The sequence below is a fragment of the Syngnathoides biaculeatus genome, chromosome 7, assembly GCF_019802595.1.
Source record: "Syngnathoides biaculeatus isolate LvHL_M chromosome 7, ASM1980259v1, whole genome shotgun sequence".
Taxonomy (NCBI): domain Eukaryota; kingdom Metazoa; phylum Chordata; class Actinopteri; order Syngnathiformes; family Syngnathidae; genus Syngnathoides; species Syngnathoides biaculeatus.
The window spans coordinates 5,202,947-5,230,523 of record NC_084646.1 but is presented as its reverse complement, the minus strand read 5'-3'; the positions used below and the strand labels follow the sequence as shown (position 1 = coordinate 5,230,523).

At 44.9% G+C, this 27,577-nt stretch overlaps 1 protein-coding gene across 9 annotated transcripts in view; it reads right to left on the bottom strand.

The window, feature by feature from the left end:
* dab1a (DAB adaptor protein 1a) overlaps positions 1 to 27,577 on the bottom strand; it is a 289,271-nt gene that overhangs the window by 30,109 nt on the left and 231,585 nt on the right. For all 9 annotated transcript variants that reach the window (XM_061824249.1, XM_061824251.1, XM_061824250.1 and 6 more), the window contains 3 exons: positions 18,748 to 18,879; positions 12,580 to 12,699; positions 10,169 to 10,207 (listed from right to left, as the gene is read on the bottom strand). In XM_061824249.1, coding sequence (XP_061680233.1) covers positions 10,169 to 10,207; positions 12,580 to 12,699; positions 18,748 to 18,879 — 291 coding nt within the window. The remainder of the gene's footprint in view (positions 1 to 10,168; positions 10,208 to 12,579; positions 12,700 to 18,747; positions 18,880 to 27,577) is intronic.

Here is a 27,577-nt window from a genome sequence, read left to right as displayed (position 1 = left end):
CGTGTTAACGGACATGCTGTTGAGTTTGAGGGTGACAAGCAGACAATATGGGGGAACAAAAGGGGGATGGGGCGCTGGTGCAGCGCTAACCGCTAGCACAGTGCTAACCGCTAGCGCAGCGCTAACAGGGCTGGTAAAAAAAAAAAAAAAAAAGAAAAAAAAAAACATACCGGCAAAAGTCTCTTCCTCGACACATATTCCATCGGTCTCACTCTTACCTTTTCCGTTTAAGTGCCCCTCGTGGCCGTTACAAAAAATGCACACATCAGCCGCATCAACGCATTAGCCACAGGGTTGAAAGCGTGGGGAAAAAAGTTGCGGCTTATAGGCCAGAAATTACGGTAAGTATTATATTAGTAGAAATACTGTCAAGGGTAAAAAAAAAAAAAAAAAAAATACACTTTAAGTATAACTTCTTCATGGTCCTGCTGGAAAAGTTAGATAAAATGAAAGTGTTTAAAAAAGGTGATAAATTAAAAAATGAGTGACTCATTTCACAAAATTTTTCATCATACCTAATTAATATCAGCCAGAGTCAATGAGTGTGCATGCTAATTAGCTCCCCTGGAGGACTGGAGTGGAATTCCAACTAAATGTTGTTCATCTATCTATGCTAGCAACGTATAGTGACAAGCAAAAATAATTAAACGCTCTCTTGCTAGATGGCAGGAGGGCCAAATAACGTGTGTATCCACCTGCTAATCATTCATTCAAAAGAAGAATCAGAAATAGGAGCTAAAATCTACTTTGAGTATTATATCTAGCAAATTCAATAATTAGCAAAATTGAAACCACCGAGAGCGTACTGTTGCAGAGCCGGTGTGGCTCTTTGTGACAGTCAAACTGGATTTGCTGCAGCACACAGTCTACGTAACAAGGTGAATTGATTGCAATGGCAGCGACGTGATTTTGGATGCATTTAGCCGAGATTTTAGATTTAAGCTTCTCAAGCAATGAAAGGCAAACCTTCTACCATAATCAGCGTCCTCTTTGAGCCCGACTCTATCCTCAAATGCAACCTGATTACCATCAAATCACAACAAGGCATATTTACATGCCTGTGATCCGTTTAACTGTCTGTGATTGCCGCCTTTGACTTGACTGAAGGGAGAACGAGAAAAAAAAAAAAAAAAAAAATCAAAAAAATTCTGCAACCCGCCGAGACCCAGCAGACGACCACAACAAGAGCAAAAAATATTGCATTTGTTCGCTTATACCTGCCAACGCGACGGGCGTATGCCGCGGGACGGACGAGCCGCGGCGGACGCGCACGAATGTGCGAGGGCGCCCGTAAGCTTCTCGGCGAATGTCACGATTTGATGGCCAAAGAAGAAAAATGGGAGATTATTTCTCCGGGCCGGGCAAAAATTTCACACAGACGGGACTGGACTGCCTGCGGTGAGATGGGGCGGTCCGGTTTAGACGTTGACGGTGGACCAATAAACACACACATAAACGGAGAGCGGGTGCACTTTGGAGAAGGTTGGCTCCAGGTGTCAACAAGAGACTAAATGTTGACACACTCCACGCACACGTGAACGATTTATCGACAGTAAGGATGTGCAAAACGTTTTCCGCCGAGGGCCACTTACAGAGGAATGGAACGTTGTGTTTATGAAACATGCTAGAATCAATTCATATGCTGCAGGTCGATATGCTAAGAAATTGTGAATCTCACCTGAGTGACATCCTTGACACAGGAAAACATTATCAGTATTACTACGTTCCATCAATATTTGAATGGTGAAAATCAGGAAATTCTCCCAAAAAGCTTTATAATTGCCTATAGGTGCCACTTGAAAACACTGATGCACAACACAAAGCTCCTCAACTGACCTCAACGCAGTTCCTTCACACCACGCTGCCAAAATATGGCGCCAAACACATACTTTTCGATTAGCATTTTGACCTGAGAACATCCATCCATCTATTTTCTCAGCCGCTTATCCTCACAAGGGTTGCGGGGAGTGCTGGTGCCTATCCCAGCTGTCAACGGGCATGAGGCGGGGTACACCCTGAACTGGTTGCCAGCCAATCACAGGGCACATTGAGATAAACAGGCAATTTTTAGAGTGTCCAATTAATGTCGTTAATGTTTTTGGGATGAGGGAGGAAACCAGAATGCGCGGAGAAAATCCACCAACCCATGCAAACTCCACGCAGGCGGGTCCGGGATTGAACCCGGGACCTCAGAACTGTGAGGCCAATGCTTTTCAAAAACCAGCAAATCGCTACCTTATAGTTTGTCAGCGGATAACAGAGGATAAGCTCTAGTGCAAAATCTGCAAAAATTGAGTCATACAAGTCTTGTAACACTGAACCTCGGTTTTCGAATGTCTCTGTTTTCGTACAAATCGGTTTTCGAATGAAAATGTTGAGTTTTGCTTTGCTTTTGAAATGAAAATCGGTATTCAAACGCCCTGACCAGCTGACCCACGACAATTTGTTATTGTGCTTTCGAACACACCCCCCAAAAAAAACAAACTACGTAACGCGCTCGACGCAAACAATTGACCCACACATTTCTCTGCACATGGACGTGTCCTGGTAGTGACTTCTTTTCAGGAACTTCATGAAGGTTCTCAAAAGACGGCAGAAACAGTCTACATTAGAGTCTTTCTTTGTTAAAAAGGGGCGAGTCACCCCCACCAAAGACATTTGAAACTGTTGTTTTGCACGGCTTTTTTCTTTTGTTCCATAAACCCTACCTCTAGTTGCAAGTTTTTGTACGTTACATACTTTCTGTGCAAATAAAAAACAATTTGTCTGTCCCCCCCCCCTCATTATTGCTCGTTTAAATTTATTTTGCATTTTTGTTAATAAAAAAAAAAAGGTGTACAAGGCTGGAGGCCAAGTCGCTACAAATACGGGAAAGCACTCCCAGCCTAGCATACTCTACTACTAAGGCATACATTTTAAGCAAAAAATAAATATATTTCTTAATATATTTTATTATATAAAGTATTTAAACTATACATGTATTTCCACTATGCAGTTTATTATCAGGAAAAGCTAAAAAAAATGCTTTAAAAAATATTTTTTAGGTTTAAACGCATTATTTCATTTTCGATTCATTATAATGGGAAAAACGCTTCGGTTTTCGAACGTTTCGGTTTTCAACCGGCCTTCTGGAACGGATTGTGTTCGAGAACCGAGGCACCACTGTATATACATTTTGTAACATTCAAACATTTATATAACTAAAAAAAAAAGAAAAAAAAAATCTAAGTGCCATGTTGAGCATGAACGTTCTTCTCACCTTTTGACGCAAGACAAGATGATTATTTTTTTTAATTAGCTGGCCAATAATGCCCATGTAAATGTAACGTGTAATATGTCAAAACCAACATGGCCGCGCGCGCGCACGCACACACACGTGGGGGGGGGGGGGAGCGGCCCACTTATTACGACTCTGGAGATTTTAGCAGATTAAATCCAGCAGCCACATAAGCCGCATCTTTATGGGCAGATAAAGAGCAGTGGAGTTACAGCCCGCCGCCGCCGCCGCCGCCTGACAGTAGCCAAGGTCATCTTTCATTAGAACTGCCGGCAGCAGGAAGCCAATAACTAAAAACGATACACCGCGCACGCACGCACGCGCGCATACATACGATAACTGCAATGTGGATGTGGAGCGTAATGTTTGAACAAGTGAAATACAGATTTCTTTTCAATACAGCCCCCAGTGGGGATTCCATTAAATCGCTATTAGATGCCATCGTGTTGCCTGGCAGGTGTATACACGAATATATCAAATCACACAAAGATGACAGGGAGGGAATGTGCCACGTATGCAATCGGGGACAAGGTCATGCGGGTTTACATGGGATGCACCACCAGGCATGCTTAATTGAGCACCACAAACCGGTTGACAAACACAATACACCACACAAGCGGCGTCCCGGTTGACCACACGGAGCACAAAGAGAAGGGCAACGGCCACCACAAGCGGGGGGGGGGGGGGGGAGCAGCACACTGCACGAAGCACTGGGTCCCAGCAAACCTCTCAGGAGGGGGGGGGCATGAATGAATCACTGAGCGGCGGGGGAGATACTGGATGCCGAGTGACGCTCACAAGGGTGGAGCGAGGAGTGGGGGTGTCGTAATGGCGGAGGAGGCCTGATCTGAGAGGTTCGACTGGGGATGGGGAGGCAGGCGGGCAAACACGGCGTCACTCACTGGGTGTCGCTTTGGGACGTCATAGACCCCTTCCTTCTGCTGGCTGGTGGGAACCTGCACGGCCGGCCGCAAAAACCCAGAGGACAGCCAAGAGAGTCCGTTACCTCCACGGCAGCAACGGGGGGCCGGTTTTCGCGCAAAAACCTGGACGTTTTTTAATCGAATATTGACTAGAATTTGCTCATTTGGAATGGAATCGGTTTGACGAGGTGTCGACTCACTGACGGTACGTTGTGTATTTGCTGCATTTTGAAGCAGAACTGGATTTTAGCACTTGGATGCAACAAGAACAAGTATAGATACTAAAGATAAACTCAGATCCAAGTGGTTTGCTTCCGAAACCGGCAGAAATGGAACAAGAACGACAATGTTCGGTCCTGAGAAACGCCAAAGTACAAAATGGTACAAAGTATTTTGACCCAACTAGGTTAGAAGTTGAACTGGAAGTACAATGTTTGGTGTTGTTTTGTCACGACATGCGGGAGACCTGACAGTCAGGAACAGTACAAATGATTCACAGACCCAAATAAGTTTTTTGGACTAAACAGGCAGCGCAAAAAGACAAAATCTTTTTTTACTGGTGTTAACGACACGTAGGGCACGTCAGTTATTGGTAGAGCGCACAACTAGTCGAACTACAAGTACAATCTTTTGTATTTGTTTTAATGACATACAGGAAACGCAAAAATGGGGTTGGTTCCGGTCTTCAAACTGCTAGCATCTTAAACGGAAGGTTCTGACTAGCCAGATCCTAATTCAATAAATCCTGCTGAATTTGGACCGAATCTTGTGAGTACTTGAGGTGGGACGCTCCTGGCAACGACTTCAGTGGACTAAAATCACCATCTGCGCAATCTTAGTACCCAAATTGGAGCCGTATCGTTCGTGCCGGAGCTGCTCGCCCTAAGTTTGCCTAGCTTAGACCGCTAACAAAAAACGTGTTTGTTTTCTAATATTTACTGAAAAGGAAAACATCAAACGCTAAAATCTACACGTCATGCAAAACATACGTATCGCATACAACGAGGATAGAGAGTACTCATAAGAAGTTGGGCGAGTGGAAACGTCAACTTAAACTTGCTTATCGACCGAGTATTTCTTAGCTTAGCTTGCTAACAACGAGAGGGATTTGTGATCAATTCGTGGATGTTGAAGCAACATCGAACGTGAGTAAGTTCATAACTTGTACTTGTTGTAAGTCTTATCTAAGTACATCTTAGTACCCAAATCGGTGTTGTATCGTTCACACTGAAGCTGCTCGGCCCAAAATAGCCTAGCGCGCTAACAACATTACCTACGTAGAGTATGCAACGAGGACCAAACATCGAACGTGGACTCAACCTTCAACAACTAGAGTGAGAGACATTTTGGTTTGAATCCCTTCCATCCACATATCCTTTAAATCGCCATATCCTTTATATTTTCACACAGGTATTGTGTGATTTGTGTACCTTATGTGCTGAGGCAAAAGTCTGGTAGAAGGACGGAATGATTCAAACCCGACTACTTTTCTGCCGAAACAGGCAATAGAAGAAGTTGAAAAGGAAGTAAAACATTTCTTATTGATTCTTTGCAGTTATATTAAAAACATTTATGTTGGAATATCAACCTCCCCTCGTTAAGCTATCTATCTTTGAACAAAACTCTAGCACGGCGTTTCTGCGATTAGATATGTAAAAATATACTGTAGTATTTCTGACTGATCTGAAATGCTAAGTAGAAAATATTACGATGTTGAACTATCGTGAAATGATGGCAATTTTTTCCGGATCATCAATCAAGTACGTTTAGCTGCTTGGCCAGGGATCACTTTTAGCATTGGCGCTAATCAGAATTCAAATCTATACCGCGAGACCTCACGCGTCGTGTCTTGGCCCGTGAGGGAAGACTTTCGCTGTTTCCTGCCTTGGATAATGAAGTTTGTCAACCCCCCCGCACGTGTGTAATAACTCAATGTCACACACATGGCAACAGAATAATATTCCATGCTACAAAAAAATTTACAAATTTGACGGTATGCACGCGTGATGAACGGGAGCAATTAGCGCTGATTGCAAACAGATTGTCTAGTTTAGAACAGTGGGGACGTTCTCATGCATTTAACGTCCAAATAAATCCAAATAAAATGAAGCTAATTATTGGGCCATACGATCTACTGGAAATAAACCAACGCAATGCTAATTTGGTTAGCATTTTAGCATTGTGCCCATAGATTCACATTAAACCGCTCGCACCTCTAAACTTTTCAAACACGAGGAACCAATGTTAGCATTTCGTGTCAAGCAAAAATAAGCTAAAATTATTCTTATTATTAATAATAGGTAAAATATTGAGTCTACATAAATCATTTAAAATAATAAAAATGCAATAATGGTATAAATTGATGGAAATAAAAATAAAAAAATAAATCGTAAAAATACATAAAAAGAAAAAATACAAAATAAAAAGCAACTGAAATCTAGATAATTTATTCAACAGAAATATAAAATCGAGATAATTTATTCAACATAAATATAAATGATGAACGCAAATATAAATAAATTAAATGAAAATATATATTAAATAAATAAAAATATAAATACATCATTAATTAAAATACAAATAAAAATGATAACATGAATAATCACCTAAAATGATGTCTATAGACAATTAAATATTTGACATGTTGGGAAAAAAAAGTCAATTTGGGAGGTTTTTTAGGCTCCAACATTTTCTTAATTTAAAAACAGTTCAGATAAATGTAAAATAAAAACCGATTTTTCACTCTAAAACATCATTTATGTGAGGAAAAGCTTCCACTTCCACAAACTCACAGAGACGTTACGCCGAGCCGAGGGCGGCTCGAGGCCGTGTAATATTTAAAAGGGAGCTGTGGAAGCAGCTTTAAAAAATAATTGGAACAAATCCAAAGTATGTGGCCGCCGTAAGAGGCCTAAGCAGAAAGACACGATGTCCTCGTCTCAATCATGCGAGTGCAAGATATGCGCGGTAATGAACAGAAATAGGCACAAATCCCCGCAGTTTGGCTCCAAAGCTATATTAAGGACGGAATCGCGGCGACGGCGGCGTTGCCCGTGCGGAACCGTGCGGCAAATGGATGTCCCTTGTTTACATGTTTATTTCCAGAAGCAGCCATCTTTATTCATACTGCTGCAGGCGGCCTCACGTTTGCGTTTGTGCGCACCCCGCTGTCTTATTTTCAATCCATTTTATTTAAAGATCAAACGAGAGTCTGGTGATTAATCTTTCTTTTCTTTCATCTCCCCGGGAGAAGAGGATGAGGAGGGAGGGGGGGGGGTTGTCGGGGGGTGGGGGGGGTGGGGTGGGGGGCTCCCGCTTTCCGCACCGGCCAGGAATAACCTCAGCATCCTCCACACCCCCTACTTTGCCCGCCCCTTGGAGGTCTACACACGCCTCATCGGGGTGTCTTTTTGTGGGGGGGGGGGGGGGGTGTATATAACTACTATGTCATGTTTATTACCACAGCCATACTATATCATTTTTTTGAGTGGGTTGTGGGGGCGTTTGTCATATAAAATCTGTGGCTCTTAGCTTTTGATTTTTTTTAAATATTTTATAGCTTGGATTTCAACACGATGGTGAAAATCCTGACCATTTCTGGGAATACTTCACGCCCGATAGAGACGTGAAACGGTCGCACCGCGAACGCAAGACGTCTGTGCCGTCACTCAATGAAGCAACCGGTGGTGGAGCGTCAAACCCACGACCGCCGCACACCGGGCGATGCCCCCCCCCAGGATCACACGCGCAGTCGGTGGGGTTCGACGGCGGCCGCTGGTTTTGCTGCGATTATTTGAAACATGTCGCAGATGAAGCTGCCAATCATAATTGCACTCAAGATTTAACACCCCAAAAATACATTACTGAATATGAACCATCACGGAGACGGAGCTGCCTGTTGCCAAGTCATTTCAATCCACAATTTTATTTATAATTTCATTTGTACCTGTGCCTAGAAAGCCAAGTGTGAAGTGTTTCCATTTTTCTGCTTTACGATGCTCAGTCGCTTATCGCGCACGGGCGCGTGGCAACCACGTTTGGTGGCGGCATGTATTTAACGTCCAAAAAAGTCCAAATAAAACGAAGCTAATTATCGGGAGATGGGATCTGGAAATAAACTAAGGCAATGCTATTTTGATTATCATTTTAGCATTGTGCCCATAGCTTGATATTAAACCGCGAGCGCCTCTAAACATTTCAAACACGAGGAACCATTGTTAGCATTTCGTGTCAATCAAAAATAAACTAAAATTATTGTTATTACTATTAATAAGTAAAATCTACATAAATCATTGAATACAATAAAAATGTTCTAATGGAATAAATTGATGTGAATAAAATGTAAAAAATAAATCATATAAATACATAAAAATAAAATGTAAAATAAAAAGCAACTAAAATCAAGAAAGTTAATTTATTTAACAAAAATATAAATGACAAATTAATGCAAATAACTTAAATGAAAATATACATTAAATAAATAATAAAAATATTAATAGATCAATTAAAATACGTATAAAAACTGATAATGACCTAAAATTATCCCTATAGATAATTAAACATTTGACATGTTGGAAAAAATGCATTGGGGAGGTTTTGAGGCTCCAACATTTTCTTAATTTAAAAACAGTTCAAATGTTAATTGTTTCCGTTTTTCTGCTGTACGATGCTCAGTCGCTTAGCGCAAAATGACGCACGGCTACCAGTAATTTTGTATTTTTCTTTCTTGTTATGGTCCAGTCCAGTTACGTTTGGTGGCCTCACGCGGTGTGCGGCATGTAGGGGTATTCACACCATTTATCAGTATTTTTAATATAGGCTAAGATAGCACATTGTCCGTTCAACTACGCCTATAATGTTTAAAAAGTGTTTTAATGAGTTTAAAGGATTTCAACTTTCAGGTGGGTCTTGCACACGTCCCCTGCCATAAACGAGCGTTCACATTTTTCCCCTTTTATATATTAAAGGGGAATTCCGGTGGTTTGCATTAACAATGTATCCAATAGGTCATGCAATATGTACTATATCTTGACAATGTGAAGTGAAATCCTCTCTCATTTAATCGTGTTTTGAGAAGATTTGTATCGACAATTACGACTTTTCAGGGGCGCTGCCATTTTCGTGAGTCACATGACCCACGTGGGCGTGTTACATGCCGTTCCAAACGCTCGATTGCGTGGGACACCAGGTTCAAATCTGTATGAAAGTATTCCTCTGTCTTCCCGATCAACCGATACCGCTATTTCTTCATCAGATGAGGATAAATCTGAGAAATCGGCGCTGGGGATAAATGGTGTCCCACGTAATCGAGCGTTTGGAACGCCACGTAACACGTCGCGTCCGCCCACGTGGGTCATGTGACTCGTGAAAGTGGCGGCGCCCCTGAAAATTCGCAATTGTCGATAAAAATCTTCTCAAAACGCGATTAAATGAGAGATGATTTAACATAACATTGTCAAGACAGGGCGCATATTACATGATCTATTGGATACATCGTTAATACAAACCACCGGAATTCCCATCTAAGCATATTTTCAGCGTCTGACTTCCCAACGAGGTGATGATGGTGAGCTGTTTTTTTTTTTTTTAATCTTTTTCAATGAAAGTATACCTGATAAATGCTCTCGTCTGATTGGTCGCGGATGGGCTCGTGTCCGGCCTCAAACACAATGTACTACGGCGCCAGAAGCACAGGAAAGAGACAGGGAGGGAGGGGAGGGGGGAAAAAAAAGAAGAAGTGGTAGAAGTCGAGAAAAAAGTCAAACAGCATTTTTCTTCAAATCAGCTCATCATGCACGCCACAAACATGCACATTATGTGGATATTTGAACCCAGATATCGTTTCGTTAGTAGCGGACGAGGGACTGTCTCCCCACACAGTGCGCACCCACACCCACACACACGCACAGATCGGAGCAAGCCAAAAGGTGGTGAAGCGGGGGAGGGAAGCAAGGGCTGGCGAGGTTACCTGGTAGACAGGGTCCTCCAGATCCTCCTCCAGTATCGTCTGCGGACGAGCGGAGCCAAGAAGAAAAAGGAAAGAAGCATCGAGGGTTAAAGGCGGAGGAGTAAGTGAGCGTAGGCGGAAAGCATCAGCAAAAATAATAAAAAAAAAAAAAAAAAAAGAAAGCAAAAAGCATCGCTGGCTTCCAATCATTCGGTAATGTGGCGGCAGTCAAGAAAGTGGGAGAAAAAGCACAATAGGCAGACGTCGCCACTGGTGAGAACTTAAGTGCTGATTTTTTTTTTTTTTTCTTGGCACTCATTTTCATCTGCGGGGTACGAGCGCACTGATTTGTAACTGCTGATCTGGAGCCGTGTTTAAATGTCAGAGGAAAATTTTCTTTTTGCTCTTTTCCCGATTCTTTTTTTTTCTTTTTCTCAGAACTCCAACAATCGGCCTTTGAGAGGAACGTTGAGGCTCCAATTAGGCCCGATTGTCGGCACGCGTGTACCTCGATGAACTACACAGCGATTGCAAGTTCTGCTCCTCATTTTTACTGTTTAATAACCTGTAAAACACGTTAAAAAACATTCAAAACAACCAGTCGCTCCATTTTATTTCACATCACAATCACGGCTGTAAATCGGAACTATTGAACACGTCTAACAGGACCGATCTGTTTTCGGAGCAGATTGCTGTGGGGGGAAAAAAAAAAAATCACTCATAACACATACCACAACTCGGGATAATTATGAATGATGATTATCGAGGGCATAGGTGTGCAACCTGAAGCTCAGGGGACGGCTCTGGCTCGCCGCATCGTTTCACGTGGCCCACGAAAGCAAACCATGATCGTCTTTTCTCTTGTTCAAATGTCCAAATTACATGTTGTCTTCACTTTAAGTAACGTTTTCTGTTACCAATCCACCTTTCAAAATAAACTAAAATAGTAATAGTAGTAAAGGGATAGTAAATAGTAAAATAGTACTTTTGCTTGTTATTTTTATTGTTTTTATGCCGTTTTAAATGTTTTCTGTTCTCAAATGCCTTTAATCATGTAAAGCACATTGAGTTACCTCATGTATGAAATGTGCTATGCAAATAAATTTGCTTTGCTTTAGTAAACGTAAAGTAACAGTTAAAAAAAAAAATCTCCTTTTCCTTTCGGCTTGTCCCATTAGAGGGCGTTACATTTTTGTACGTAATGTGTGTATCTAACACCAACAGCCCAGCATCCATCAAACTTCTCTTTGGTCTTCCTCTCGCTCTTTTGCCCGGCAGCTCCATCCTTAGCACCCTTCGACCAATGTACTCACCCTTTCTCCTCTGGACGTGTTTAAACGTCTCCTCTCTCTATCAAACTTTGTCTCCAAAACATCCAACTTTGGCTCTCCCTCTAATCAGCTCATTTGTAATCCTATCCAACCCGCTCACTCCGAGCGAGAACCTCAACATCTTCATTTCCGCCACCTCCAGCTTTGCTTCCTGTTGTCTCTTCAGTGCCATCGTCCCTAATCCGGACATCGTGGCCGACCTCACTACTGTCTTATAAAGTCAATAAAATACTACTTCGTATGAGCGCACGTACAACTAAATGTGAACAATATCAACAAACACAAGGCTGTATGTTCGAAAGTAAGTGAGGGAGAAGTATCTTCTCTGAGTTTGATTGAATTATTATCAGTGCTTTAAACATCGCAGGAGAACAACTTTCACTTTGTTAGCGTATCACTGACCTGCTGAATGAAGTGTGTCACGTTTTACGCCGAAGAGTCGGGTTAGGGATACGCAAATGCGCCACGTCATGCAAGAGAAATGTCTATTCGCCCATCACATCAGACTTTTAAGACATAGCACAGGTTCGAGTACGAGCCAAGTCAAATGAACACACCCACTCACTTCTAAAGACTACAATGATATTACTAGTGATCTTTCCAAGTAGTAAGTACTCACCCTGCTTTACATGTTCAGTACGATTCCACTAATTTATTCTGTTGGATTTCAATATGAAGTTTGTGAGGCGTCAAACTTTTTTTGCATCGATCGCTAACATTTCACTGTAACTCTGACATTGCGTCCCGCTCCGTCCAAAATCTTTATTCCGTGTACATATCCTTGCGTGAAATAGTTGTAACGTCTCTGCAGAACTCTCTTGGACAAATCTGACGCATTTGGCAAAAAACATACCCCAATAATATCTGGAATACGCGATCGAAAAATCGGCTTCAAACATGTTCTGTTCAATCGCCATTTTGGAAGCTTGTGGGACATGGCGAAGGGGGCGGAGCTTAAGATCGACATCGGAAAAGTCCATTAGGTGTTGGCTATCTTTGACGGAAAAAGGTGGAATACAAATACTCGAGTGGGGCCATCGTCGTGTTCGTGACTCGGCCTGACTCGGTGCCGACGAGACTATTGAGGCTCGACGGATGTACCTGGTAGACGGCCTGCTCGCACTGTTTGTCCTTCTGGGCCTTCTTCTCCATCTCCTCGCGCTGCTTTATCTCGTAGATGAGCTGGAACAAGTCCCGCAGGTCCAGGATCACGGGTTCAGCCTGAGGAGGGTGGCGGCAATCTCACATAAATGCGTACATATACACCCCCCTTCCCAAGACACATAAAAACCACAAACAAATCGAGCACCTTGATGAAGGATAGCAGCCTGGTGGAAAAAGTACTCACGCTCTGTACTTCTCGAGACCTTTAATCATCAAAATCTTTTTACCTTGACCTACCAGTTGATTTATCCCCACTAAAACAAAATACTGCAAGTCATGGTTTGTATTGTCTTAAATTGGGTGGTTGAATGAATGCATATAGTGAAATTCCCTTTGATGCTAAAACTTTTCACACGCTTTCAACCCCGCGGTTTATGCGGTGATCTGGCTAATTTGTGCATTTTTTCCCAACAGCCGCAAGGGGGCATTCGAGCAGAAAAGGTGAGAGTGAGAACGAATATACGTGCGGAGGAAGTGACTTTTACTGGTCCGGCCCAGTTCGCGCTGCGCTAGCGTGTTACTGCCGTGTCTCAGTGATTTTTACCAGTGTGGTTTTTTTTAACTGGCCCTGTTAGCGTTGGCACTAGGGTTAGGGTTAGCACACGGGCGGCGCTAGTGTTATCGCGTCGGTGCTAGCGTTAGCGTGGCGGTGTTCGCGTGGTGGCGCTTGCGTTAAACTCTCTGTGCACCATCTTTCGTTGTAAATATCTTGCGTTTCAATGTGGATTTCAGGGTGGGCACTTGCGGCTTTTACATGGCTGCGGCGTATGTATGTACCAAATGGTATTTCCTTTACAAATATATTGGGTGAGGCTTATACCCAGGTACGCTCTGTAGGCCAGGAATTGCGGTAGTTCAATCAACACACGACCATTTATTGGCCTTGTCCACTTTGTTGTGTGTGATGTTCCTTTCCGCAGTACACCTTGACTTCTTATGTTACGTACTCACCGGATGTGAAATCTCACTTCGCCTTGCGTGCCTCGCTTAAGTTTGATCGGTTGACATTTTCGTACACACTGAACGTCTGAGCAAGGGGCAGGGCTTGCCCTCCGGGAGGTGCCGACAACATTTCTTCCCTGATGAATGCAGATGAATTTGCGTATGCTGCGTCATTCGCACCGCCCCGCACGGATCGCATCTATCCGCGTGAATTACATTAACTTTCTGTGTGCCGTAATTTCTGGCCTATAAGCCGCGACATTTTTCACACGCTTTCAACCCTGCGATTTATGCGGTGATCTGGCTAATTTGTGCATTTTTCCCAACAGCTGCAAGGGGGCACTTGAGCGGAAAAGGGAAGAGTGAGAACGAATATATGTGCGGAGGAAGTGACTCTTACTGGTCCGGCCCGGTTAGCGCTGTGCTAGTGTGTTACTGCCGTGTCTCAGTCATTTTTACCAGTATGTTTTTTTTTTTTTTAACCAGCCCTGGTCGTGCACAGGTGCCGCTAGCGCTTCCGTCAGAGTTAGCGCAGAGGCGCTAGGGTTAAACTCTCTGTGTACCATCTTTCTTTGTAAATATCTCGTGTTTCAATGTTGGTTTAGATGTGGGCACTTGCGGCTTTTACACGGCTGCGGCGTATGTATGTACCAAGTGGTATTTCCTTTGGAAATGTACTGGGTGAGGCTTATAATCAGGTGTGCTCTGTAGGGCGAGAATTATGGTAGTCCAATAAACACACGCCCCTTTATTGGTCTTGTCCTGTTGTGTGTGTACTTTGTTGTATGGAATGTTCCTTTACGCCGTGCATCTTGACTTTTTACGTTATATAGCCACTGGAATTCGTAAGATAGCTTCGCCTAGCGTCCCTCGCTTGAGTTTGATTGGTTGACATTTCCGTCCAGCTGCTGTAAACTAAGCAAGGGGCGGGGCTTCCCCTCCCAGAGAACGGCGACAACATTTCTTCCCAGTTCTTCCCCAGTTAAGCTCTTCCCAGCTTCGAGAGTTCGGCAAATTTGTGGGTGCTGCGTCATTCGCTCTGCCACATCGCATCTATCCGTGTAAACTGCATCGACTCTCTGTGTACGGTAATTTCCAGTCTATAAGCCGCGACTTTTTCCCACACACTTTTAACCCTGGGGGTTATGCGTTGATTTGAGCATTTTTTCCTCACGGCCGCAACGCGGCACTCGAGCGAAAAAGGTAAGCGCGAGACCAGTGGAATATATGTGCCGAGGAAGTGGCTTTTGTCAGTATGTTTTTTTTTTTTTTTTTAATTGGCACTGTTAGCGCTGTGCTAGCGTGTTGCTGCTGTGTTACTGCCGCGTGTCCGTGATTTTCACCGGTATGTTTGTTTTTTAACCAGTCCTGTTAGCGTCGCGCTAGCGTGTTTCTGCTGTGTTACTGCCACGTCTCAGTTATTTAGGTATGCTTTTTTTTTTTTTTAAGCGGCTCTGTTAGTGCTGTGCTACCATGTTGCCACGGTGTAGCTGTCGCGGCTGTTTTTTTTTTTTTTTAACCGGTATGAATATATTTTTTTTAACCAGTCCTGTTCGTGGTACGATGTTGTTGCTATGTTAAGATGAGATAAGTTATTAATACTTGTGAGGTTTATAATCTGGTGCGCTCTGTAGGCCGGAAATTACAGTAATCACAAAATCGGGCCGGTGGGAATTTAGCTTTTGGGGCAGTGTGGTGCACGCTAGCATACAACATACTAATACAACATTAGCTCAATGATCAAAGAGAGTTGTGATTAGACTGCATTGAGATTACTTTTTTTATGAAGGATATATGCATGTAAGTATTTTTATCCTATCTGTTTATTTGCATTCCAACAGTACTTCAGTGTGAACATACGGTATTTAAGAGGATATGACTTTGTGGGACTTCAATGCTAATTTTTGCTAGCCCGACAATGTAGTTTTATGTTGTACGTTACCATTAGGCCGATGATTTAAGTATGTGCTGTATTCACATGTATTTTTCAAATTCTTTTGTTGTTTAGTTTTAACGTAATACACTACAGTAACAGTTTTACAGCATGTGCCTCATTTTTATGTCGGGTAGTCATTTTGAAATGTTGCGATATTAAATATATTTGCATAAGGTAAACATGCACATGTTGATAAGGGTATTAAAAGATTGTTTTACAATATAAACGGCTAAAAGTGCATCAGCGACTTTGCCCGTCCTTGCTCACACGGATGACAGCGCCGTAATTGTGCCCTATTCCCCCCCCCCACTCCGCTTGTGTTTTCATCTTTTTTTGTCTTTCGTCGTCTTGTTTGGAGGTTGAAAAAAAGTGACAGCTCTATTTTGACAAGCCAAAGCGTAGAACAATATGTGTTTGCAAATATCGGGAGTAAAAGTACAGCTACGTTGAAAAATCTACTTAACTTCCCGCCACTGCTTCGAGCGAGCTTCAACACTTACAGTACGTCGACTGTCACCGAAACAAGCGGAACAAGCCTTCGAGTACGACAAGAGTTTCAGCCCTAATCAATTATTGACCGCCAGCTTTTTGCGTGGTGCACTCGGAGTTCACAGACGGAACGCCACCGCCGCACGGAGCGCATCTCTATTTTAGCGCCGGCGTTCCGCGAGACGCTTTTCCCCGTCTCGCGTCGCTCTTGACAGGCCTGGCCCGAGGGGGGGGGGGGGGTTGCGAATGTCTGCTCGAGCTGGGCCGCCGACACCGAAACATATTGTCACGCTGTCACGTTCGTTTCGCCTTTGAATGTACAGATTTGAACCGGCTCCGCTCTGCTCCGTCTTCGCAGTCCCAGCGACTCCAAATCGGATTCAAAATGGCACCATCGGTTCGACGTGAACCAGGAGGAGCTCACAAAAAAGATAAAGAAACGATATGCTGATTTGGATGAAAGGATCTTCTTTTTCAGACGCCTCAGTATGCCTGAAAACTCATTTTTGCAAGTGTATCCCGGAAAAAAAATGTTTGATGGGAAGTTAGAGAAGGGAAAGAATCAGCCGCCGACACCAGTTTCACTGACTGAGACGTAATTGAGCAGACATCTGTCATAACAAGATGCATGAAAAAGCTTTCTAGGATTTATCCCCGCAAATAAGCAGAAAATCGGCCGCACAAAGTAACGCTTCGTATACTTTGTCGGAAAGTTAGAAAGAAAGTCAGCACCTGACACCGATTTTACCGATCGATACGTAATGGGGTAAACGTGTCTTTTATAACAGGATGTCGGAAAAAGTCTGGAGGGCCCATTCCTGTACACAAGGTTGGCCATTTTCTTTTGAAGCAGCAAATAAAGACTCCACGTCGCTCACGAGAAATAGATCTCGCACCCGAGGCCAGTTTTACTTTTTCTTTCGGCTTGTCCTGTTAGGGGTCGCCACAGCGTGTCATCTTTTTCCATCTAAACCTATCTCCTGCATCTTCCTCTCTTAACACCCACGGACTTCTTGTCTTCCCTCACAACATCCGTCAAGCTTTTCTTTGGTCTTCCTCTCCCTGTTTTGCCTGGCAGCTCCATCCTCAGCACCCTTCTACCAACAAACTCACTCTCTCGCCTCTAGACATGTCCAAACCATCAAAGTCTGCTCTCTCTCACCTTGTCTCCAAAACGTCCAACCTTGGCTGACCCTCTCATGAGCTCATTTCTAATCCTGCTCACTCCGAGCGAGAACGTCAACATCTTCATTTCTGTCACCTCCAGTTCTGCTTCCTGTTGTTTCTTCAGTGCCAACGTCTGTAATCCGTATATCATGGCTTAACTTTGACCTTCATCCTCGCGGAGACTCTTCTGTCACATAGAACACCAGACACCTTCCGCCAACTGCTCCACCCCGCTCGGACCCGTTTCTTCACTTCTTTACCACACTCACCATTGCTCTGTATTGTTGACCCCAAGTATTTGAAGTCATCCACCCTCGCCATCTCTTCTCCCCGTAGCCTCACTCTTCCTCCTCTGCCCCTCTTATTCATGCACATATATTCTGTTTTACTTCGGTTAATCTTCATTCCTCTCCTTTCCAGCTTTCTAATTGCTCCTCCACTTTCTCCCTGCTTTCACTGCATATCACAATATCATCTGCGAACGTCATAGTCCAAGGGGATTCCAGTCTAACCTCATCTGTCAGCCTACAACTACCGCAAACAGGAAAGGGGCTTAGCGCGGAACCCTGATGCAGTCCCACCTCCAACTTAAATTCTTCTGACACACCTACGGAACATCTCACCGCTGTTCTGCAGCCCTCATACATGTCCTGTACTATTCCAACATATTTCTCTGCCACACCAGACTTGCCCATGCACTGCTTTCACTGCTCGACGTAAAATTGGACATGTCTGTCGTAAAAGGATGCACCCCGGTTTGCTCCCACATCCCAAAAACATGCAATATGAATTGAAATTAAACTAAATTGCCCCGAGGCGTGATTATGAGTGCGACTGTCTCCATGTGCCCTGCTGTCAACCAGTTCAGGGTGTACCCCCGCCTCCTGCGACCCTTGTGAGGATACGCGATTCAGAAAATGGATGGATTATATTTGTGTCACACTGGGAAACGAACAAGGAAAAAAACAATTTCTACGGTTTTTCAGGTGGAAATTACAGATGGAGGTCAAGCAATGGCTCGAATGGCCTCTGACTAAAAGTAAGCTTCTAATGGCGACGTTTACTCAGGCACACATCGGGTAAATGCCAGCTAAGGCTGACCGATGGCACTTTGACGGGATCGCCTTTGGTGACAACCAATTTTGCGATCTCTGATCTATGTCGCAATAAGGTGCGCAAGTGTGACTGCGCTGTTTGTGTCGCCGCGAGTCAAAGAGCAGCGCCCGGGAGGATGGATGTGCCATTAGACCCCGGTGACACACACTCAAACTCCCATCGACTCAGCATGGGGAATCGATACGGCAACAGAGAGAGCCGGCTGGGATGCAAACTGAACACACCGCGACATAACAAGAGGCCCGAAAAAGGCCAAAGAATCGGTGATGTATTGAACAAAAAAAAAAAAAGCTCCACAAACTAAACGGCGGCTTGATAAACAGCGCGACGGGACACGGGCCGCTGCGGAAAGGTCCTTGTCTAAATGTCAAGAGGTTCTGCGGCGTTGGGAAGAGAGACTCATACAAAATACATGAAGCTCGTTGAGCGGCGGGGGAAAATAGCCAAATACCGACCGACTGCGCGGTCTTGATGGCCACGAAGCGGTGATTGCCTTCCTTCCCGCAGACGTAGCCAAACGCTCTGTGGTCCGTGATGTCCTTGGCGATGTAGGAGATCTCGTGCACGGCGTGGTGGTGTTGCAGGACCTGAAGGGAAGACCCACACCAAGGCTTTCATTAGCGCTTCATGGCCTCCTGTAGTACATATATTTAAGTGGAACATACTCGTAACAAAAGGATTGATGGAAATCAGGAAAAAAGGATCTGCATTTACAAACTGTAGTAATTACACAAGTAATTAGAATGTAAAGAAAAAAAATTCCCACATTTTTTGCTTCAATTTAATTGAGGACATGCTTGTCCTTAATCGCAGGGATTACGTTCAACACAAGACAAACACACAATAGGTACAAATCTGTAATAGGGAGAGACCATATAATAGTTTTACCCTTTCAATAAGCTTAAAAAAAAACACCTCTAAACTTAATTAATAACACTCTTTAAAGTGCCACTGTCATGAAATGCCCTGATTTTTAGTATGTTAATAATGAAAAACGACAGCCGACATGGACCCATGCGTTTTTTCACAACAAAACATGTTTTTGACGTATACAGCTTTTTGCAACTCCTGCCATGAAAATCCTCTCGAGGGATTTGTTTTCGAGAAGAAGCAGGAAGTGACGCCCTCAAGTGGACTCGTTTGGTTCCTCTTAGTTTTACCTCCGGGAAGGTAGCTCGTTGTTCCTTCGTGTTAGCCAAAATGCCGGCTCGTTGCATTGCTGGACATTGCTTGAACACTCGGGAGGATGGACTTGCCCTTCATAAGTTTGCTAGAGATCCGGTTCCTCGTGAAAAATGGATTGCATGGGTGCAGAGGACGAGAGCTTTGTGGGTTCCAAATGACAGGTAGGTGTGTATATAGCTACTAAAAAATTAATAGTTAGGGGCGGACCACGTAATCCGTTCTCTCACAATGTAACAAAAGATCCGCGTACGAAATGTGTCGATGTGCGCGTTGGACGGTGTCGGGCTGCTCTGTTGCTTTGCTAGCGAAGTCCACGGGTTTCCGGACGGCGGCGGCTCTGAAGAACGCTGCCACAATGCAACACTCAGCCGCGTGCGACGACAACGCAGTAAAGCGCACCGGCTCGATGGTGTTGTTCATCGTGTACTGCGGCAGCTGTGAACAACCCCCTGAAGCAGCCTGGCTCGGCTCCATGATAAGCCACCTCGGTGCCGAAAATGAGCCACGCCGGCCGGCTGCGATGAGCCGCGATGGCTCATCTCCGCGGCGGAAGTGGATCGGACGGGAGGCGGTTTGGCCATGATCACATATCATCTGAATATGGCTCGAAACAATAGTGTAATATTGCCCCGGTAACTTGAACACTGGTCTAATCTGATTTTGCCCAGTCTGATCGAGGCGCAAGTCCTAGAAATCAATGCATTGTTATAGCATCATTATTATATTTTTCAAATCCTCCCACTGGTCAAAACTTGATACCATCCGGCCGTGGAGGTTTGCTTGCAGTTTCTCAAATATTTTGCGTGCTTTGATCTCTCGGACATGTCAAGACTATCAATGCGTCACTCGAGTGCCGTATTTAAAGGGAATGAGAGTTGCCGCTATCGATTGGACATGATTGAAGGCAGCTGTGAACACACCCACGCCAGCGGAAAGTATTAAATGCTTTGAACACGTTTCTAATGGAGGTCGACGAAATGACCAACATTGGGTCTAACCTGCCTCCTCGCAGAATTGTGCCGCATGCAGCTCTGGATTAACGCCAGTCGAGAAAATAGATCATTGGGGCCCAGTGTTAAACTGTGGCCTCTTCATTGCCGTCTGGGTAGGGGGGCGCCGCGCTAGAATTGCCAAATGGCAGATGGCAGGGTTATTGTTTTTGGGAAGTGTCAAGGGGGCGTATCGGTGACAATCGCGGCTCGGCAAGCTGTCGACTTGATCGTTTCATTTGCCCGAGTGACAAAAAAAAAAACAAAAAAAAACAACAACAACACACAAGTGCTGGAAGTCAGACTAAATTGTTGCAGTCTGTTGTTGTTGTCTGTGCCAGGTGCATGCTGGGAGCAAACACACACACACACACACACACACACACACACACACACACACACAAACCTGCGACAGAGATGTAATCCTTAATGAGTCATTCATAATTAATAATTAGACTAATGATTATCATCGTTCCCCCCGATTGACCTGAAAATGGCAGCCGTGACGGGACACATAATACAAAGTGGTTATTGAATTATCTCTAGGAATGTTTGTGTGTGTGTGTTAGCGGCCTCTCCAAATTCAAATTGATTTTGCGACCGGAAAGCCAAAATCGGGACGATCACTTCTGGACTAAGATTGATTGATCAACTGCACAGGTGGAAGCGCCCTCATAAAAACAAACAACAACAACAAAATTTTTCCAAGATGTGACATCGAGGGCATTTCAACTTTTTCTTGATATTTTACTGATGGATAATGACAACAAAACGTAAGAGTATGACTATGAGATTGGAATATAAGCCTAATAAACATAAAAGGCCAGATCTACAATTACCTAAAACCAGAGGGTAACCGACAACTCCTCCAAAAATGTTCAGAAAACTGCTTTGGTTTAAATTAAGCTCTAATGCACTTCCACATTGTTCCTCGGCACCAAAGTGGCACCAGATGCTGACGAAGCATTACTTTTGTCCGACTGGAACTCTTCAAATTACGTCGACAAAGTTCCTTGGCAATAAGAAATAAGTGGGGGTTCGCTGTAGTAGATAGTAGGGATGTCACAACAAAGAGTTCCCAAACTTAAATCGGTAGCAATGGAAGATAGAATGACAGTTTAAAAAACAAAACAAAATAGCACCGTATTTTCCGCACTATAAGGCGCACCGTATTATAAGGCGCACCTTCAATGACTGGCCTCTTTTAAAACTTTTTTCCATATATAAAGGCGCACCACATTATAAGGTTACGTTATGCATTCGTTAGATGGGCTGCGCTAAAGAGTCAATGTCGATCCATGTATAAGGCGCACCCGATTATAAGGCGCACTGTCAGATTTTGAGAAAATTAAAGGCTCTTAGGTGTGCCTTATAGTGCGGAAAGTACAGTGTATATATATATATATATATATATATATTTCAGACTGTTCAAACTGACATTTGTCAGGGTTTCTGAAATAGAAAAACAATTTGCAAAATGTTACACTTTCCTAAAAAACGACGGAGCATTTTAAATAGCTTTAAATGTGTTCCGGCTCCACTCAGTTGATGTCCAATTCACATCCAAAACTACTGCACATTACTACTTGGAACAAATATTTAATAAGATCATATTGTGCTATCGGTGGCTCAGCTGGTAAAGCATTGGGCTCACAGCTCTGAGGACCCGGGTTCAATCCCGGCCCCGCCAGTGTGGAGTTTGCATGTTCTCCCCGTGCCTGCGTGGGTTTTCTCCGGGCACTCCGGTTTCGTCCCACATCCCAAATCATACAACATTAATTGTAGACTTTAAACTGCCCCTAGGTGTGATTATAAGTGTGGCTGTTTGTCTCTATGTGCCCTGCGATTGGCTGGCAACTAGTTCAGGGTGTACCCGTCCTCCTGCCTGTTGACAGCTGGGATAGGCTCCAGCACTCCCCACGACCCTCGTGAGGATAAGCGGCAAAGAAAATGGATGAATGGTATTGTGCTATGAACAAAGAGAACAATAAACAGTACTTAACGTGCAACTATTGTAAGAATTTGCATCACTTGTATCCAAACCTTGAAAAAAAAAAGCCTTTATTTAAATAAGAGCACAAATTTTGATGTGCCTGTTGGGGGAACTCAATGGGGCCTTTGTTAGAACCCTGACAGCGATGATGTTTAGGCTTTTACAAAGACAAACAGAATATTTGGAAAGGCGGTGCAAAAGTGAAAATTTTAATTGCTCTGAAGATAAGAGTATTAACCAATATGATCGGGCTTTTAACCCGCTTAAAATTATTAGCTTTCTTGCTTTGATCCGGCGGAGTGGTTCCAAATTCCCGTCACTCGGCCTGAACAAAAACGTTATTCATGAGAAATTAAACAAACGTCGCGGCTGTCAGTCAAGCACCTTGTGTTTTTATTCACGCCTGTATGGTCTGATTAGCTCGTGTTGGGTCATTTCAGTTTATCAAACATGTTTACTGCCAAGAGAAAAGATTCCCCGACAGACTGTCAGCGACAATGAAGAACCTTCGCACAAACAAAAAAAGTCAATCGAGAGCCGCGTTCCGTTTTCCCTCCTGACGAATGCTCCCCGTGTCTCGGTATCGCCCCCAAAATGATAACAAAGCCTCGGCTGACAAATTAGCGCGGCGTAGACAACCCTGCCGAAACACCACAAGTAAAAGGCTTCTACATTACAGTTGTCTGTGCACAAACAGGTACAAGTGGCTTCGCTGTGTAAATTCCTTTTTTTAAATTAACTGAACCAATACACATAAAACTTATCTTATTGAACCTTTACATTGCAAATTCACGCAGAAGAAGAGCCGGTTCTTTTCTCGGTCCAAGTCGGGTCTGATAAGGTTTCAGTCAATAGAGTGGAAGGTAGGCAAATGTATGCTGGCTATGAAATGAAATGAAAGCAACGCCTGAATTACTGATCAAGCACTTCCTGCCCTCCCTGTTAAAGGGGAATTCCAGTGCCTCGCATAAACAATGTATCCAATAGGTCATGTAATATCTACTCTACTTTGACAATATCATGTTAAATCCTCTATCATTTAATAGTGCTTTGAGAAGATTACTATCGACAATTACAAATTTTCAGGGGCGCTGCCATTTTCGCGAGACATATGACTTACGTGCGCCAGCAGCCGCGGACGGTTCTCCGGACGGGAATGACGAGCGAGGCGAGCTTCGGCGTCCGGAGCCGGCAGCCGCAGATGGTTCTTCGGACGGGAATGACGCGGAGTCCGGCGAGCGAGCCGGCCCCCGCAGATCGGCCGACGGCCTCCGCCGGACGCCGAAGATCGGCCGACGGCCTCCGCCGGCCGCCGAAGATCGGCCGACGGCCTCCGCCGGCCGCCGAAGATCGGCAAACGGCCTCCGCCGGACGCCGAAGATCGGCCAACGGCCTCCACCGGACGCCGAAGATCGGCCAACGGCCTCCGCCGGACGCCGAAGATCGGCCAACGGCCTCCGCCGGCCGCCGAAGATCGGCAAACGGCCTCCGCCGGACGCCGAAGATCAGCCGACGGCCTCCGCCGGACGCCGAAGATCGGCCGACGGCCACCGCCTGACGCCGAAGATCGGCTAACGGCCTCCGCCAGACGCCGAAGATCGGCTAACGGCCACCGCCTGATGCCGAAGATCGGCTAACGGCCACCGCCTGACGTCGAAGATCAGCTAACGGCCTCCGCCAGATGCCGAAGCTCGGCTCGCCGCCCTCCGCCGGATCTCGCTCGTCAGACTCCGCGTCTGCCGGCCCGGAGCTCCGGGAGCCTTTGTCTACACACTTACATCCCGAGCGTAGCCCTCTGATTAGTCAGACTCCAGCGTCATTCCGCCCGAAGAAACATGCGGATATTGAACATTATTTACACCCACAGGTTCAAATCTGTATTGTAGTATTCCTCCATCTTCCCGATCAACCGATATTGCTATTTCTTCGTCAGATGAGGATAAGTCCGAGAAATCAGCGCTGGGCATAATGTAATCGAGCCTTTGGTAAGTCATATGACTCGCGTAAATGGCCATGAAAATTCGTAATTGTCGATGAAAATCTTCTCAAAACACTCTTAAATGAGAGAGGATTTAACATCACGTTGTCAAAATAGAGTACATATTACATTACCTATTGGATACATTGTTCATGTGAAGCACTGGAATTCCCCTTTAAGATGGATATTTGACTTCTAAAGCCTTCAAGGCCAGTGAAGTTGTTCAGAACATGGTCAACGGTTGCATTTTTACAAATCTTGCCTAAACTTTACAGAACGGTTGCTTTATATCGGGGGTGTTAAACCCAAATTCACAGAGGTCCAAAGTGAGTCGAGAGCCAAACCCAGTACCGGATTTTGCGCACTATAAGGCGCACCGGATTATAAACCGCACCCTTCAACGAATGGCCTATTTTCATCCCCCCCCCCATAGATAAGGCGCACCGCATTATAAGGCGCATAGATTAGAGGCTATAGTAGAGGCTGGGGTTACGTTATGCATCCATTAGACGGAGCTGCACGAAAGACAATGTTATTCAAACTTTATTACTAGACGACAAACCGGCGTTCTGATCACTATTCACTCCCAAAATGAGTAAACAGTTTTATTATTTTCCCCGAGTTAAAGTCAGTGACGTCGGGGTCATTTTGGGGTCTTGACACAAACTCACAAATGGAAATGAAATGGCCCGCAGTCATATGTCCCAGCATGCATGTCGGCGGCTGCTTACGGTAGTTGCGAGACCTGTTGCGGCTCAAAATTGATCCATATATAAGGTGCACTGGATTATAAGGCGCACTGTCGTGTTTTGGGAAAATTAAGGGTTCGTAGGTGCGCCCTATAAGTCCAGAAAATACGGTATTGAAAATGTACCATTTCCCTTCATTGCAGGCATGTGAATCCTTCAACCTTACTTTTATTTGTTTCTTACTTAAATAGTCATCCATCAATCCCTTTTCTGAGCCGCCTCTCCTCAGTGTTTCCTCCCACATCCCCAAAACATGCGTTAATTGGAAACTCAAAATTGCCCCCAAGGTGTGATTGCGACTGCGACTGTTTTCTGTCTTCATGTGCCCTGCAATTGTCTGGCAACCAGTTCTGGGTGGACCCCGCCTCGTGCCCGATGACAGCTATGATAGGCTCCACGACTCCTGCTAGTCTCCTTTTAGGATCTGCAGCTTTTTCGAGTTCCTTTGTCATGGAAACCCTTATTTTCATAGACCAGCAATTAAATAACCCCCCCAAAAATGACAGTGTCCTTTAATGAATATCCAACTGTGAACAGTCCTTGCCTCAGAGTAGAAAATGTCACGCTATTCGTTTTATTCTTCGTCTCAGATTACACGACAAGCAGGTGTGCCCTTTACATTCATGAACAGATGACCTGCCTTGAAAGCAAATCTGTTCTTTCACTTTTCTTTTGGCCATTTTTGGGAAGAGGAGGTGTAAATTTGTTCAATGAGAATCTCTGCTAGCACGGATGCTAATGACTGGAACAGAAAGGAAGTAGGGGAGGAGCTTGTTGGACTCGACTGATGGACCAACACACCAGCAAAGCCTTCAAGGATTTGCGGTATTATTGTACATTATTATTATTATTATTATATTCTATCATCGGAAGAACATATCTGGAGTGAAGTCTTGTCAAGTGTGAAGTCAAGCAGACCAAGAAAAGCTCATCCATGCCTTTATCTCAAGTAGACTTGACTATTGTAATGGTCTTCTGACTGGACTCCCAAAAAAAAAAAAAGTACTAAAAGAGCTGCAGCTCGCGTTCCAACCAAAATAAAGCGGTCAGAGCATAGAACTCCAATCCTAAAGTCATTGCACACCGAGCACGTACAACTGTCACAATTCTTACAACGGAACAGTTCAGTTCTTGGGCATGTACGCGTTTCCAATACGGGTGCACGGGTCTGAACGCGAGCTCGAGAAAGAGGAACGTGCCCTCTGTTAAGATTAATGTCTCCTCTCTTCTTGCCCTCCATCTCAAGCGCCAGCCATCCCCCCCCCCCCCCCCCCCCCCGCCCCCCACTCCGCTCCGGACGACCTTCCCTCCTCCGGGAGCGAGCGGCCATCCATCCTGTCGCCCGAGACCGTGCGTCCATCCGCCCATCCCCGTGAGTGATGCGCGGGTCGGGAATGAGACTGTCAAGAACCCTGAACCTCAGCAGAGTCATTCCGGCTGTCTCTCTCTCGAACTCTGCCTATCCATTAGGACTGATAGTGAGGACGGCATATCGCCATAGTTAATATTAATGTGCGGAGACAGAGGACAAAGTCTCCCTATGGGAAGCTTTACTTTGACATACGCTTGCCTATTCCCCACCCGTGCCTCCGACTCGGTCCGCATTGTGTCTTTATTTCATCGTCCCTCCGTCTTGGGCCCGAGACAAAGACCGACGACGGACATAAAAAGAGGCAAGACGGACGACGCCGCCGGCGGGATGAGCTCGGCCGGGTGAAATACGGCCGCCACGCGGGAGGCCACCGGTCACCGGCGCCGCGCCCGTGAGTTACGGCCGACTACGCGCCATCGAGGTGTAAATCTCGGGGCTCGCCGCCTGGGCTGACAAAGGGGGGCGGCGAGCGGGGCAGCCGGCTTCGTATCGCCCGCTTGCCACCAATCACGGTCATTCGGATTAAGTGAGGTGGAAAAACTAGCTCACGCCGCACTATGTTGTAAAATTTCTACGACGACAGAACAGTGGTGCTCAACCGCGGGGCTGCGGACCATTATTGTGCCGCAAGGAAACACAGATTAAAAAAATATGTGAGAGATCATCAGTCTAAAGAAAGGTTTTTGTTTTGTTTTTTAAATCAGGTGCATCCGTCTATGCTCCTAGCAATACACTCAACTTGTCAATATAGAACAGGGGGGGAAAAAGAAGTCCACAAGTGACAAAAACTAAGAAAGACCAACTAGTATCCCAAAACGGGCGGCACGGTGGTGCAGCTGGTAAAGCGTTGGCCTCACAGTTCTGAGGTGCCGGTTTCAATCCCGGACCCACCTGCGTGGAGATTGCATGTTCTCCCCGTGCCTGCGTGGGTTTTCTCCCACATTCCAAAAACATGCAACATTTATTGGCCACTCTAAATTGCCCCTAAGGTGTGATTGTGAGTGCGACTGTTTGTCTCT